Source organism: Monodon monoceros, unplaced genomic scaffold, assembly GCF_005190385.1.
Source record: "Monodon monoceros isolate NGI ecotype Baffin Bay Population unplaced genomic scaffold, NGI_Narwhal_1 Super_Scaffold_18, whole genome shotgun sequence".
NCBI lineage: Eukaryota > Metazoa > Chordata > Mammalia > Artiodactyla > Monodontidae > Monodon > Monodon monoceros.
This window is the reverse complement of record NW_021703774.1, coordinates 69,271,796-69,283,488: the sequence shown is the minus strand read 5'-3', so window position 1 is coordinate 69,283,488 and position 11,693 is coordinate 69,271,796. Positions and strand designations below refer to the sequence as shown.

Below are 11,693 nucleotides of genomic sequence, written 5' to 3'. Positions count from 1 at the left end.
CCAGTACTGCCTCTGTCCTTTTTCTCCCGCTCTTTTCCCCCATAACCGCGTGGTCGCACTGGAAAAGCGAACTGTAATTCCCAGGGTGCCTCGCGAAATCGCAAAGAACTACAATTCCCAGGGTACTCCGCGGTGGGGCGGGGTTGAGTCAGAACCACAAAGCCAGGCCAGAAAACTACAACTCCCAGGGCGTTCCGGAGCAGGGCAGCTGGACTACGGGAAGCGGCAGGCGGAGGGCAGCAGTAGGAAACTCGGGGATCTGGGTGCAAAAGCCAAGGGATAGGAGCCGCAGGCATGCTGCGTCCCAAGGCTTTGACTCAGGTGCTAAGCCAGGCCAATACTGGAGGCGTCCAGAGCACCCTGTGAGTGCGGACCGAGAACCCGAGTGGCGAGCACTGGCGTGGGGCAGCGCGCGACTCTCCGAGGGAGGGGTGGGGAAGGGAGGAGGTGGCAGAGGGAGCAGCAGCTAGGTGAACCGGCCGGAGGGCCCCTCTCGAAAAGAGAAACCGACGTACTGGGTGCTCGGGGCATGTTGTAGCACACACTCAGCCCAGACGCTTGCTTTCTAGAAGGGCCAGTGGCGGGAGTTAGGATGGGAGCCCAGGCGTTTGACTCCCCGTCCTGAGCACGTTGATATCCCTCCTACTCCTTCGCCAGGCTGCTGAATAACGAGGGATCTCTGTTGGCCTACTCCGGTTACGGGGATACGGACGCCCGGGTCACCGCTGCCATCGCCAGTAACATCTGGGCGGCCTACGACCGGAACGGGAACCAAGCGTTTAATGAAGACAATCTCAAATTCATCCTCATGGACTGCATGGTATGGAGAAGGGAGCCACTTCCTCTTTCTCTAAGGGCATCCCCAAGGGGCGACCTGGACCCCATCCTGGATGGTTGGAGGGGCAGGGACAGGATCTCTGGAAGATTACTAAGAGTCGGTCTGCAGCAGCATTTATAATAGGCAGGACCCTATGCATCAAGTGGTGATGAGAAAGGAGTCCTGGACCTGAGGTCTGGCTGGGGTTCTGGTCTCAGCCAGCCACTTATCATTTGTGGAACCTTGGGTAAGTCACTTAACCTCTCTGGGCTTTCTTACCACACCTCCAAGGTGAAAACAATAATCCCCATCACCACACCATGCACACAGGGTTGTTGTGATCAAATGAAAGGGTGGATATAAACTGTAGAGTGATATGCAGACACAAAGTGTTGTCATCTGAGATTCACAGACTCAGAAGCATGGCAGAATCTCCAGACCCTAGTCCAATCCCTTCAGTTTACAGAGGAACTCGATGCAGTCCAGAAAGGGGAAGTGGCCATTAGACTGTGAACTTCTTGGAAACAGAAGCTGTCTCATTCACCTTTCTATCTGTTCAGTCAACAAATTTTTAGATCCCTGCAGTGTTCTCAGGACTGGGGAAAAAGTAGCAAACAAGACAGACAAAAACTACAGCCCTAATGCAGCTTACAGTCTTACATATGCCTTAAATTAAGTAAAATATGTATGTTCATAAAAAAAGTTCGTAAATATGTTTTGTAACATATGTATGTAAGTGTAGAAAGTAGTATGTTAGGTATTGAAAATGCTGTGGAGAAAAAGCAAAAAGGAAGTGAGATAGGATGTTTGTGTCAAGGACTGTCTCACTGAAAAGGTGACATCTCATCAAAGATCTAAAAGATCTAAAGGAAGTTGGCAAGCCATGTGGCTCTCTGGGTTAAGAACATTTCTTTCTTTTTTTTAAAATTAATTTATTTATTTTTGGCTGCATCGGATCTTCGTTGCTGCGCATGGGCTTTCTCTAGTTGCAGTGAGAGGGGGCTACTCTTTGTTGAAGTGCACGGGCTCCTCATTGCGGTGGCTTCTCTTGTTGCGGAGCACAGGCTCTAGGCACTCAGGCTTCAGTAGTTGTGGCTCGCGGGCTTTAGAGCGCAGGCTCAGTAGTTGCGGCTCGTGGGCTTAGTTGCTCCGCAGCATGTGGGATCTTCCTGGACCAGGGCTCAAACCTGTGTCCCCTGCATTGGCAGGTGGATCCTTAACAACTGCGCCACCATGGAAGTCCAAGAACATTTCTGATAGAACAGTAAGTGCAAACGCCCTGAGGCAGAATGATGCCTGGTCAGAGATCAACAAAGTTGAAGTGGCTGGAGTAGCATGAGAATGGGAGAGGTTAGTAGATGAGGTACCCAGAGAGGCAGGGGGTGCAGCACCTGGTTCCAGGCACACAGTGGATGCTTAGTGAAAGTTTGCTGAACCAAATTGAAAAAGCCCCAAGACTGAACTCTCCAGGAAGGATTTCCACTGTAACTCAGCCACCTACCTCTTCCTCACTCCCTCCTTAACCAAGGATACTAGTTCCACTGATGATTCCTAGGGTGCCTACCCTAGAGCTGGTGCTATAAGGGCAATAGCTTTCAAATGTTCTGACCACAACCCAGCCATAAGAAATATATTTTAAGTCAGAGTCCAGTAAAACGAAAGTTTCATGAAACAGTACTTCCCTTACTATATGCAATATACTTCATTTCTCTTCTTTTTTTTGGCCGCGCCGCACAGCTTGCGGGATCTTAGTTCCCCGACCAAGAATTGAACCTGGGCTCCAGCAGTGATGGCGCCGAGTCCTAACCACTGGACCATGGAATTCCCCTTCTTTTTCTTTTAATGCTGATCAACTTCTTAATTGATCTGGGGTCAGTTAACCCTGAGGCCAAACCTACAGTTTGAAAAACATTACGTTGGGTAGTGAGGAGAAGTATAAGTTGGGTTACTGCTCTCCCCTTACCATAATGATAATAACTGTATAATAAGCCATAATAATAACATCACCCATCTGGACAGCCCTTTGCAGATACAAAACTCCTTCCTGTGTATTAGCATCTTCACCAGCTGGAGTGAGGTACGGGTTACAGAAAGAGTAACTGAGCTTCTGGGAGATTGAGTTTCCCAGGGCAACTTGGTTAGTAGGTGGCTGTGCTGAGGCTGGAATGGCCTCAGAACTTCACGTCCAGGTCTGTGGCCAAAGTCCCCCAGCAGAAGCTCCTGCTGTGCCCAGGACATGGAAGGAAGATACAGTCTCTCTCAAGAAGAGCCCATGGGGGAAGCGGGGCACAGGGTGCAAGCAGAGCGTCACATCCCCTGATATCACCCCCACCAGGAGGGCCGTGTAGCCATCACTCGAGTGGCCAACCTTCTACTGTGCATGTATGCCAAGGAGACTGTTGGCTTCGGAATGCTCAAGGCCAAGGTGTGTATGTGCCCATCCCTGTAAAACCCTGGGCCCAGTCTTCATGCTGCGTCATTGTGTCCACTCCCATCCCCACCACCTTCCTGAAGTCGTTCTCGTGTCACCCAATTCAAGTCTGGTGCGGGCTAACACTGGAGGCTGGGGGCTGGGGGCTCGGCATTAGGAGTAGACCTGAATTTAAGATCCCTCCAATGGCAGGCCTTGTGTGGGACTGGTTTCTCCTCCTTCTCTCGCAGGCCCAGGCCTTGGTGCAGTACCTGGAGGAGCCTCTCACCCAAGTAGCAGCATCGTAATGGGTGTTGGTGGAAGCAGGGGTTCAGTAAAGACAGATGACCTTTTGGAGGGGCAGGGCGCCCTGGGGAAGCCTTCCTGGATGTGGAGGGTTGGGGGGACTTTGTTCTTCCCAAGAATAAACTTCAACTCCTGTCTTGTGTCTTGGCTGCTTTCTTGGATGGGGGGGAATCAGAGGAGATAGGAAGGAGCAGGGATTGCTTATAAGGTTCTTCATGTTTTGCAAGTGGGGGGCTTCCCACTCACTCCTTCTCCACGACCTCCAACACCAAAAGGTTATTGGCAGTGATGCCTCAGGTCCCTTGGCCTCTCCAGCGGTGTGACCTCACCAGGCCGCCGCCACTCAGAGAAGAATCTTACCCACCTGTTGGCAAAACCTAGGGAGTGGGCTTCCCTGGTGGCGCAGTGGTTGAGAGTCCGCCTGCCAATGCAGGGGACGCGGGTTCGCGCCCTGGTCCGGGAAGATCCCACATGCCGCGGAGCGGCTGGGCCCGTGAACCATGGCCGCTGAGCCTGCGTGTCCGGAGCCTGTGCTCCGCAACGGGAGAGGCCACAACAGTGAGAGGCCTGCATACCGGAGGAAAAAAAAAAAAAAAAAAACCTTGGGAGTGAGCTGAGAGGAACAAGGGGCTGGTGGGGGTCATGTTGGACAGAGAGAAAACAGGGCGTGGGAGTTCAGTGTCCTTCAGTCCTGAAGTCCCTTGGGGGACACCTTTTCTACTCTTGGTTGGGAGAGTGCCCCCTAGCGGCCTACAAGGGCCCCTTCCCTCTTCTCCAGGCATTGACAAGCTCACACAGACCTTCTCCAGATCAGGAAGCCCTTTGCAGACAGGAGGGCTTCGCTCTGAAGCCTCAGGTCCTGGGGAAGGAGTAGAAAAAATCCAGAAGTCCTGTCCCTGCACTCAGACCCCTCACCTCATCTGCTGTTTCTGCCCCAGGTCTCCCCCTATCCAGTGTCCTTAGAACAAGGCTGGACGGGGAGCTACCAGCCCCTTTCCTAGTGCTGTAGGAAGGGACTCATCCCAGGCAAGCAGGTAGGTTCCAAGTTCCAGCTCCACCCAGGATGAGAAACTGCTCATCCCAGGCCCTGGGCTGTCGGGGAGCGGCAGAAGTTGCTATATCTAAGATGCACCTCCCAGAGCTCTGCGCTGCAGCAGGGTGACCCCAGCCCCTCCTCACGACAGCCCTTCCTCTTGTGCCCCCAGTTACCCCTCACCACAGGCTCTGCGGAAAAGCGGGAAGCCGAGTAGCTTCCTGCTCCCCAAGGGACTATTTCTCACTCACTGGTGGCTGGGACCCCCATGGCCACAGGTCCCAGGAACCTAGCAACGCGAATTCTGTCCTCTGGTTCTGTGAAGGTCCTGTCCCTGTCCCAGCTGCCCCCATTGTCACTCCCTTGAGCCTGCCTGCTGCCTGCTTGCAGGAGCCCAGGCTGAGAGCAGACACCCAACCTGTCTAACCTGTCTGACGTCATTGTCTCTCCACCCACCTGGGCCCCAGGTCTCCAGCCGCTCACCGTTCCTGTTCTCAGCTTCCGTCCTCTCAGCTTCCTTACAGCACCGCCACCTGCTAGAGCTGAGCCCCCCTAGGCCCTGGCTAGCCTGAAGTCGGCCCTCGGTCCCTCTGGCTGCAGAAGTCTCTTTACTCCCGATGAGAGAAAGGCCGGATCCAGGTCTCTTGAGAGCTGAGGGTTGAGGGCATTGAACCAACGCACAGACCCGTCACCTCTGCCCTCGAAGACACTTGTGCCCTCCATGTGGAGCCAAGATGGGGAACAGAAACGAGGAAGATTATAACTTTGTCTTCAAGGGTGAGTCGGGGTCCGTAGAGAAAGAGGAACGCCTGAGAGAGACCCAGGAAGAGCACGACAGAGCCAGAGGCCCCTTCCTGCTTTTTAATCACTTAGCAGGACCTGCCTCCTAGGGCTCATCATTCCTTTGGATAAGAAAGAAAGCCTAAGGAGTGGGGGAGGGTCTGTTTACTGGCGCTGCCAGAATGCTCTAGTAAATAATGCTGATCACCCCTTAATGGTACCAAGTTAGGCTCCTCTGCCCTGTTCCTAATGGAAGCCCAAACCCCTAGGAATAGTCAGCCACTGCAGCACCAGAGATGGAGGATTCCCTCCTGAGAAGAAGGGGAAACAAGCTGACTTAAGAGGAAGAAAGTCACCTTTCTAGGCAACTGTACAGGAAAGGAGAGATAGGATAGATCTATCCCGTCGTAGCGCTGGAGAAAGCCATAGGGAAGATGTAATGACTGGGAGAAGGGTCTAATAGAACCTGGAGGACCCCCAGCACCATGGCTTTGTCTGTCTGCCCCTTGGGCTCGAATACCAGGAACTGGGTTCAACTTGGCTGTCCCTGGAAGCCCGCATGTATCTTTCCTGCTCCTTTATCTCGCCCCTGTGTTTGGTCAGTCTAGTGTTCCCCACCCCCACCTGCACACCTCCTTCAGGGCAGGGTGGACTGGCTGCCCTATGGTTCCCTCTCCAGCCACCCCACCCCACTGCCTCTCCCAGCCGCTGCCCCGCCCTCACTTGAGCTGGGACTCTCAGTCGACCAGGGGTTGGGGAACCTGTACTCCCAGCATCTTTCCCAGGAAGGGAGACAGAGTAAGGGTTAGCAGTAGACTGGGGCAATACTACTCCTATCGTTTATTGAACCCTTGCTATGTGCCAGCCAGTGGCTCATTAATCACCATAACAACCCCAAAATTATCTTTCATTTTGAAAGCATGAGTTCAGATCTCAGCCCTGCCGTTTACGAGTTATTACAGGTTGGGGTCACTAGAAGCAGACACTGAGAAGTTTGGGGCGTAAGATGTTTATTGTGGCTCAACAGCAGTGAAAGGAAGAGGCAGGACGCAGGATTGGGCAGAGGGAAAAGTCACACTACAAGGCAAGATCACAAAGCCTTGGCCGAGGGCAGGCAGCTCTGGGTTCCCCTCGCCTTGCTCGGGCACTGCGTGCGGACTGCCCAGGAAAGGTATGACCTCCGGTGAGGCTGCCCTCTGCGTCAGAAGCAGATGCCGAAGGAGCCAACAGCTGAAGGCTGCGTGCTGACTGCACTGCCTGCGGCTGGGGGCAAGTCCTTCCTAGAAGGCTCATCTGAGCAGCACAGCTCGTGTTTACCACACTAGCTGTGCCATCTTGTGCAAATCATTTAACCCCCCTGTAAAAATGGGGTGATACTAATAATGGTACTTGCCTTATGGCATTGTTGTGAGGATTAAATGAGTTAATATGTGTAAAGCCTTCAGGATGGTGCCTGGCACACAGTAGGCGCTCAATAAATGTTAACCATTAGCATCTCCATTTTACAGATGAGGATGAGACACAGAGCAAATAGCTTACAAAAGGTCACTAAGTCAGTACTCAAACCCAAGTCTGTCTGACTCCAAAGCCCTTGCCCTGAGCCCCTTTGGGGCCTGAGGATAGGGCTCAGAGCACACCCACTGGGAGGGATGAGATGGGGATGAGGTTCCCAGTAGGGGAGAGGCAGGAACACACACACACACACACACACACGTCCATACAACCTCTTATCCACACACACCCATATAGCTCCCAGCTCTTTCCTGCACTAAACAAATAGGGAATTTTTAAAGTTGGAGGGGGCCTTTATAGGTTTTATAAACAGGGAAACTGAGACCCAGAAAAGGAGAGCCACTTGTTCAGGGTCACACAGCTAGTCAGAGGCTGAGTGGGGACCAGCACCCAGAATATGTGGTGTCCAGTGCTGGGGTGCCTGCCTGCCTTTCCAGAACCATCCTGGGTAGCTCAGGGCCAGTGCGATTATGAGCTGTACTTACAGCAGCCCCACATTCTAACCCCAGTCCCAACTCACCCATGGTGGGTAAGGCTGGGCCCTGGATGCTGCCCTCCAGCCTAAAGGCTCTTCACGGCCCCGCTGGTGGCTCCTTGTCCCTGAAAACCTAAAGGTAAAAGCACTGTTCTACCAAAAACAATAACGACAGTAACAGTTTTGCACACTCACTATATCCTGGGCAATATTTCATTTACTTCTTGCAACAATCCAGAAGATAGATGCTATTGATATTACCACTTTTTCATAAGAAAAAGGTCAGAGAGGATAATAGCTTGCTGAAGGACACACATAGCTGGTCCCACACCCAGTCCCATGGTCTTAACCATACAAGACTGCCCCTTCTTGGGGACAACTGGATCCTAACTTCTTGTACACATACGTCCATACCTTTCCCCCACCTACAGATGTGTCACCTGCCAAACTTTCTCCTCACCCACACTTCTGTTCACACCTCTGCTCCCCACGCAGAGACACACAAACCTCCCACTTGTCCTTCCAGCTCGTATACATAGAAACACGCACAATGTTCTCATACTCCCCCACCCAGAAATGTGCAACCTCCCCCCAGGCCCCTACCCTCCCTCCTTCCTCACAACCCTGAATGCCAATACCCACAAACAGCCCATAGACGTCACTCCATCACCATATTCGCAGGTTGACTCTGCAGCCACGTCACAACACACCAGGCCTAGAACTCTTAAACAGCCTGTTTCAAACTCTCAGCCCTTCTGCCCCACGATGGATGCATTCATGTAGAGTTGCAGACCCTAGCCTCTGCCAGGAGACCTGGCTCCCTCCTCAGTTTTCTGAGCTCAGCTCCCCTTTTCGGATGGGCAGACCCTCCAAGCTCAGCCCTTATCTCTCCACTCCTTCAGTGGTGCTGATCGGCGAGTCAGGCGTGGGGAAGACCAATCTGCTATCCCGATTCACTCGCAATGAGTTCAGCCACGACAGCCGTACCACCATCGGGGTTGAGTTCTCCACCCGCACTGTCATGCTGGGCACCGCCGCTGTCAAGGCTCAGATCTGGGACACGGCTGGCCTGGAGCGGTACCGAGCCATCACCTCGGCGTGAGCTGGGGTTGGGGGTCTCCTGGGGCGCGGGGGTGCTGGGGAAGTCAGGGCACACCTCTGGAGGAGAGGTGGAGGAGGAGAAGGAGGCAAGGACACTCAGCAGCAAGTTCCCTGAATGGGACCACAGGCCACTGCGCCCGAGTCAGGAGACGTGAGTACTGTGAGCTACGAACAGTCTGAGACAGGCTGCAGTGATACTGACTGCTGGAACTAAACACAAGGGTCATCGCCACCACTTACTTAAGTCTTTGCTATGTGCCCAGGAAAGTACAAGGCACTTGGGCACATTGGGCACATTGGGCATTTTATGTAATCCTCAAAGTACCACAGGAGTAGGGTGCTATCATTAATTCCTCTTTAAATACGAGAAGTTTGAGTCTCAAGCAGATGAAATCAGGGTGCAGCTGGGATGGGGGCAGGTTCCGCGATCAAGAGCACCCTCTCACTTCTGCACAGTGCTTTGCACTTGGCAGCCTTCACTGTCTAACCACAAGGTGAAGGGCTGGACCCCTCAGCTGCATTTTACAAAGACTCAGAGGACATAGAGGAACGTAGGTCTCCTGACACCAGACACAGAGTGTCTCCCAGTCAGTGTTAGGCCAGAGGTGGTGTGTGTGCGTGTGTGTGTGTGTGTGTGTGTGTGTGTGTGTGTGTGTAGTGGGGGACAGCACAGGAGTCAGGGGCTTTGTTTATACATACCCATTACTCTTGGACTGGTCACCTGACTCTTTTTTTAAAACGTTTATTTTATTTTTTTATTTTTGGCTGTGTTGGGTCTTCGTTGCTGCACACAGGCTTTCTCTAGTTGCAGTGAGTGGGGTCTACACTTCATTGCGGTGCGCGGGCTTCTCATTGCGGTGGCTTCTCTTGTTGAGGAGCATGGGCTCTAGGCGTGAGGGCTTCAGTAGTTGCGGCTCACGGGCTCTAGAGCGCAGGCTCAGTAGCTGTGGCGCACGGGCTTAGTTGATCCGCAGCATGTGGGATCTTCCCAGACCAGGGCTCAAACCCGTGTCCCCTGCATTGGCAGGCGGATTCTTAACCACTGCGCCACCAGGGAAGTCCTGGTCACCTGACTCTCACGAGCCTCAGTTGACTCTTCAATAAAATGGGAGTAATTAGATACCACCAGTCTGAAGAAGCTCCATCTAACTCCAAGAGTGAGACTGGATGCTTGCAAGCATGCCTCAGATGATAGGGGAGATTTAGCTAGTCCTAGAAAGATGGCCATGAGAGAGAAGACACTGTGGGTCAAGATCTTAGAGGTGGGACATCTAGGAGGCTGTCTTGACCAGAGCCCTGGTATACATTGGTGAATAGCAGGGGCTAAAATCAGAAAAAAAGACCTGGAGAAGCAGAAGGGCTAGGAAGGAGGAGGGAGCCAGTGGTTTTGGAGAAGGGAGGTGAGTCTTCGGAGGCTCCAAGACCAGTATCCCTGGAGGGTGCTCAGCTTCAGACATGGGAGCTTTGGGCTGCCCTGTGCGGTTTGGGTCTCTGGACTCTAGTTTTCATATTTCCCCATCTCTGGTACTCATCTCTGGCTTTTGGCTTGAGGGCTCTGCTCTGAGGCTGGGCCTGATGGCCCTGACCTTGCCTCTGTCCACCCCACTACCCCCCACCCAGGTACTATCGTGGTGCAGTGGGGGCCCTACTGGTGTTTGACCTAACCAAGCACCAGACCTATGCCGTGGTGGAGCGCTGGCTGAAGGAGCTCTACGACCACGCCGAGGCCACGATCGTCGTCATGCTCGTTGGTAACAAGAGTGACCTCAGCCAGGCCCGAGAGGTGCCTACTGACGAGGCCCGCATGTTCGCTGGTGAGAGGCCACCGTGACCCAGCCTGACCCCTCCAGCCCTGCCGATGCAATCCCAGATCCCACCTCCCCAGCCCCTGTTCCCACCGTAGGGCTCCAGCCTGGACGTCCTCCGCAGGATCCCCTACCTCTATCCCATCTTCCTCAGAATCTCCTAGACCCTCCCCTCTGTGACCCTGTGTCCCTCTTTATGTCCCACCACTTGCCCTGAGATTGTCTTTATGGGCAATTATTCATAGTAGGTTTTAGGACAGCCCACCCTGCGATGCTCAGAGATCTTAAGTGTAGCAGGTGGGCTCCCCTTGACCACCTGCAGTCACACTTTCCCCAGGCTTTCTGGGGTTTAGAGGCAACAAGATACAGTGGTTAAGGGTGTAGGCTGTGGAGTCCCATGGCCCAGCTTCACATCTCTTGGCCAATGACTAGCTGTGGGACACCAAGCAAGTTCTTTATTCATTCTCTCTGTTTCTGGGCTTCAGTTTCCTCTTCTATAAGAAAGGGTTAGTATTCAAACCTACCTCACAGGTTGTTTTAAGTTTTATATGAGCTACACATGCCAAGGGTTTAGTGCATAGCAAATGTACATGGTAAACATGAAGTAAATATTATTATTATCGCGTTGGCCCTCCACAGCTAATGGTGTGCTTCCTTTCCTGTCAGAAAACAATGGGCTGCTATTCTTGGAGACCTCGGCCCTGGATTCCACCAACGTTGAGCTGGCCTTTGAGACTGTCCTCAAAGGTAGAGCCTCTGCCATTCGGCAGGCACCCCATCCCATCCGTGAGCCTCTGTGGACAGTATGAGGAATGCAGACACCCAGCCCTCGCCCGCCCCAGCTGATTCCTCAGCCCCTCTGTCGACCCCCAGCCTTCTTAGAGCCTCCCTAGTATGCCCCCCACCCCCTCAGCTGGAGCTTAGGGAAATAAGCAGAAGGCCACACTTACCAGGGAGCTGAGTCTTAGCCCTTCTCCACCCACGTAAGTAGAAGGGACCCAGGTGCCCAAACTCCTCTTCCTTCTAGCGGAACCCTCGGTGTTCAGAAAGGGGCACGTACAGTGTGTATGCGGAGGGCGGGCTCTAAATCTTCATCTGACCTGACCACTGCCCTCTGCCCTCACAGAGATCTTCGCCAAGGTGTCCAAGCAGAGGCAGAACAGCACCCGGACCAATGCCCTCACCCTGGGCAGTGAGCCGGGCCCTGGTGAGAAGAGGGCCTGTTGCATCAGCCTCTGACCTGCCCCTGCTGGCGCTCTGGTGTCCCCCATTCCCACCCCAGATCCAGGAGCTTTCCCTGCCCTGTGGTTCCAGATGTCAGAGTGGCTGGTCCTTGTTCGCAGCCCCGCAGAGCTCTAAGGTCTTCATGCGCTGCCCCTCCTCCCCACATATCTCTATTATCGGTCACCCCCTCACAGACTAGGGCCCCCCAATAAAGCTGTGTTTTGTATCAA

The 11,693-nt window shown here is 53.4% G+C and overlaps 2 protein-coding genes across 3 annotated transcripts; both read left to right on the top strand.

Annotated features, from left to right (window-relative positions):
- Window positions 1-85: 85 nt before the first annotated feature.
- On the top strand, window positions 86-3,672 carry LAMTOR2 (late endosomal/lysosomal adaptor, MAPK and MTOR activator 2). The gene is made up of 4 exons (XM_029227216.1): window positions 86-362; window positions 658-820; window positions 3,153-3,242; window positions 3,479-3,672. The coding sequence occupies exons 1-4, from the start codon at window positions 295-297 to the stop codon at window positions 3,533-3,535; spliced, it is 378 nt and encodes a 125-aa protein (XP_029083049.1). The 5' UTR covers window positions 86-294; the 3' UTR covers window positions 3,536-3,672.
- Window positions 3,673-5,059: 1,387 nt separating this feature from the next.
- On the top strand, window positions 5,060-11,693 carry RAB25 (RAB25, member RAS oncogene family). Of its 2 annotated transcripts, XM_029229252.1 has the most exons (5): window positions 5,060-5,343; window positions 8,236-8,431; window positions 10,055-10,248; window positions 10,906-10,986; window positions 11,366-11,693. In XM_029229252.1, exons 1-5 carry the CDS (start codon window positions 5,301-5,303, stop codon window positions 11,476-11,478), a joined length of 627 nt encoding a protein of 208 aa, XP_029085085.1. In that variant the 5' UTR covers window positions 5,060-5,300; the 3' UTR covers window positions 11,479-11,693. The 2 variants fall into 2 exon arrangements, with proteins under 2 accessions (XP_029085085.1, XP_029085084.1); XM_029229251.1 differs by lacking the exon at window positions 5,060-5,343 and having other exon boundaries at window positions 8,103-8,431; window positions 11,366-11,688.

Bases quoted from the DNA above. Each gene is read 5' to 3' on its own strand.
- LAMTOR2 (XM_029227216.1), top strand. From the start codon at position 295: ATGCTGCGTCCCAAGGCTTTGACTCAGGTGCTAAGCCAGGCCAATACT. The intron at 363-657 runs GTGAGTGCGGAC...CTCCTTCGCCAG, and splicing joins GGAGGCGTCCAGAGCACCCT to GCTGCTGAATAACGAGGGAT. The intron at 821-3,152 runs GTATGGAGAAGG...CACCCCCACCAG, and splicing joins TCATCCTCATGGACTGCATG to GAGGGCCGTGTAGCCATCAC.
- RAB25 (XM_029229251.1), top strand. From the start codon at position 8,103: ATGCATTCATGTAGAGTTGCAGACCCTAGCCTCTGCCAGGAGACCTGG. The intron at 8,432-10,054 runs GTGAGCTGGGGT...CCCCCCACCCAG, and splicing joins TACCGAGCCATCACCTCGGC to GTACTATCGTGGTGCAGTGG. The intron at 10,249-10,905 runs GTGAGAGGCCAC...CTTTCCTGTCAG, and splicing joins CGAGGCCCGCATGTTCGCTG to AAAACAATGGGCTGCTATTC.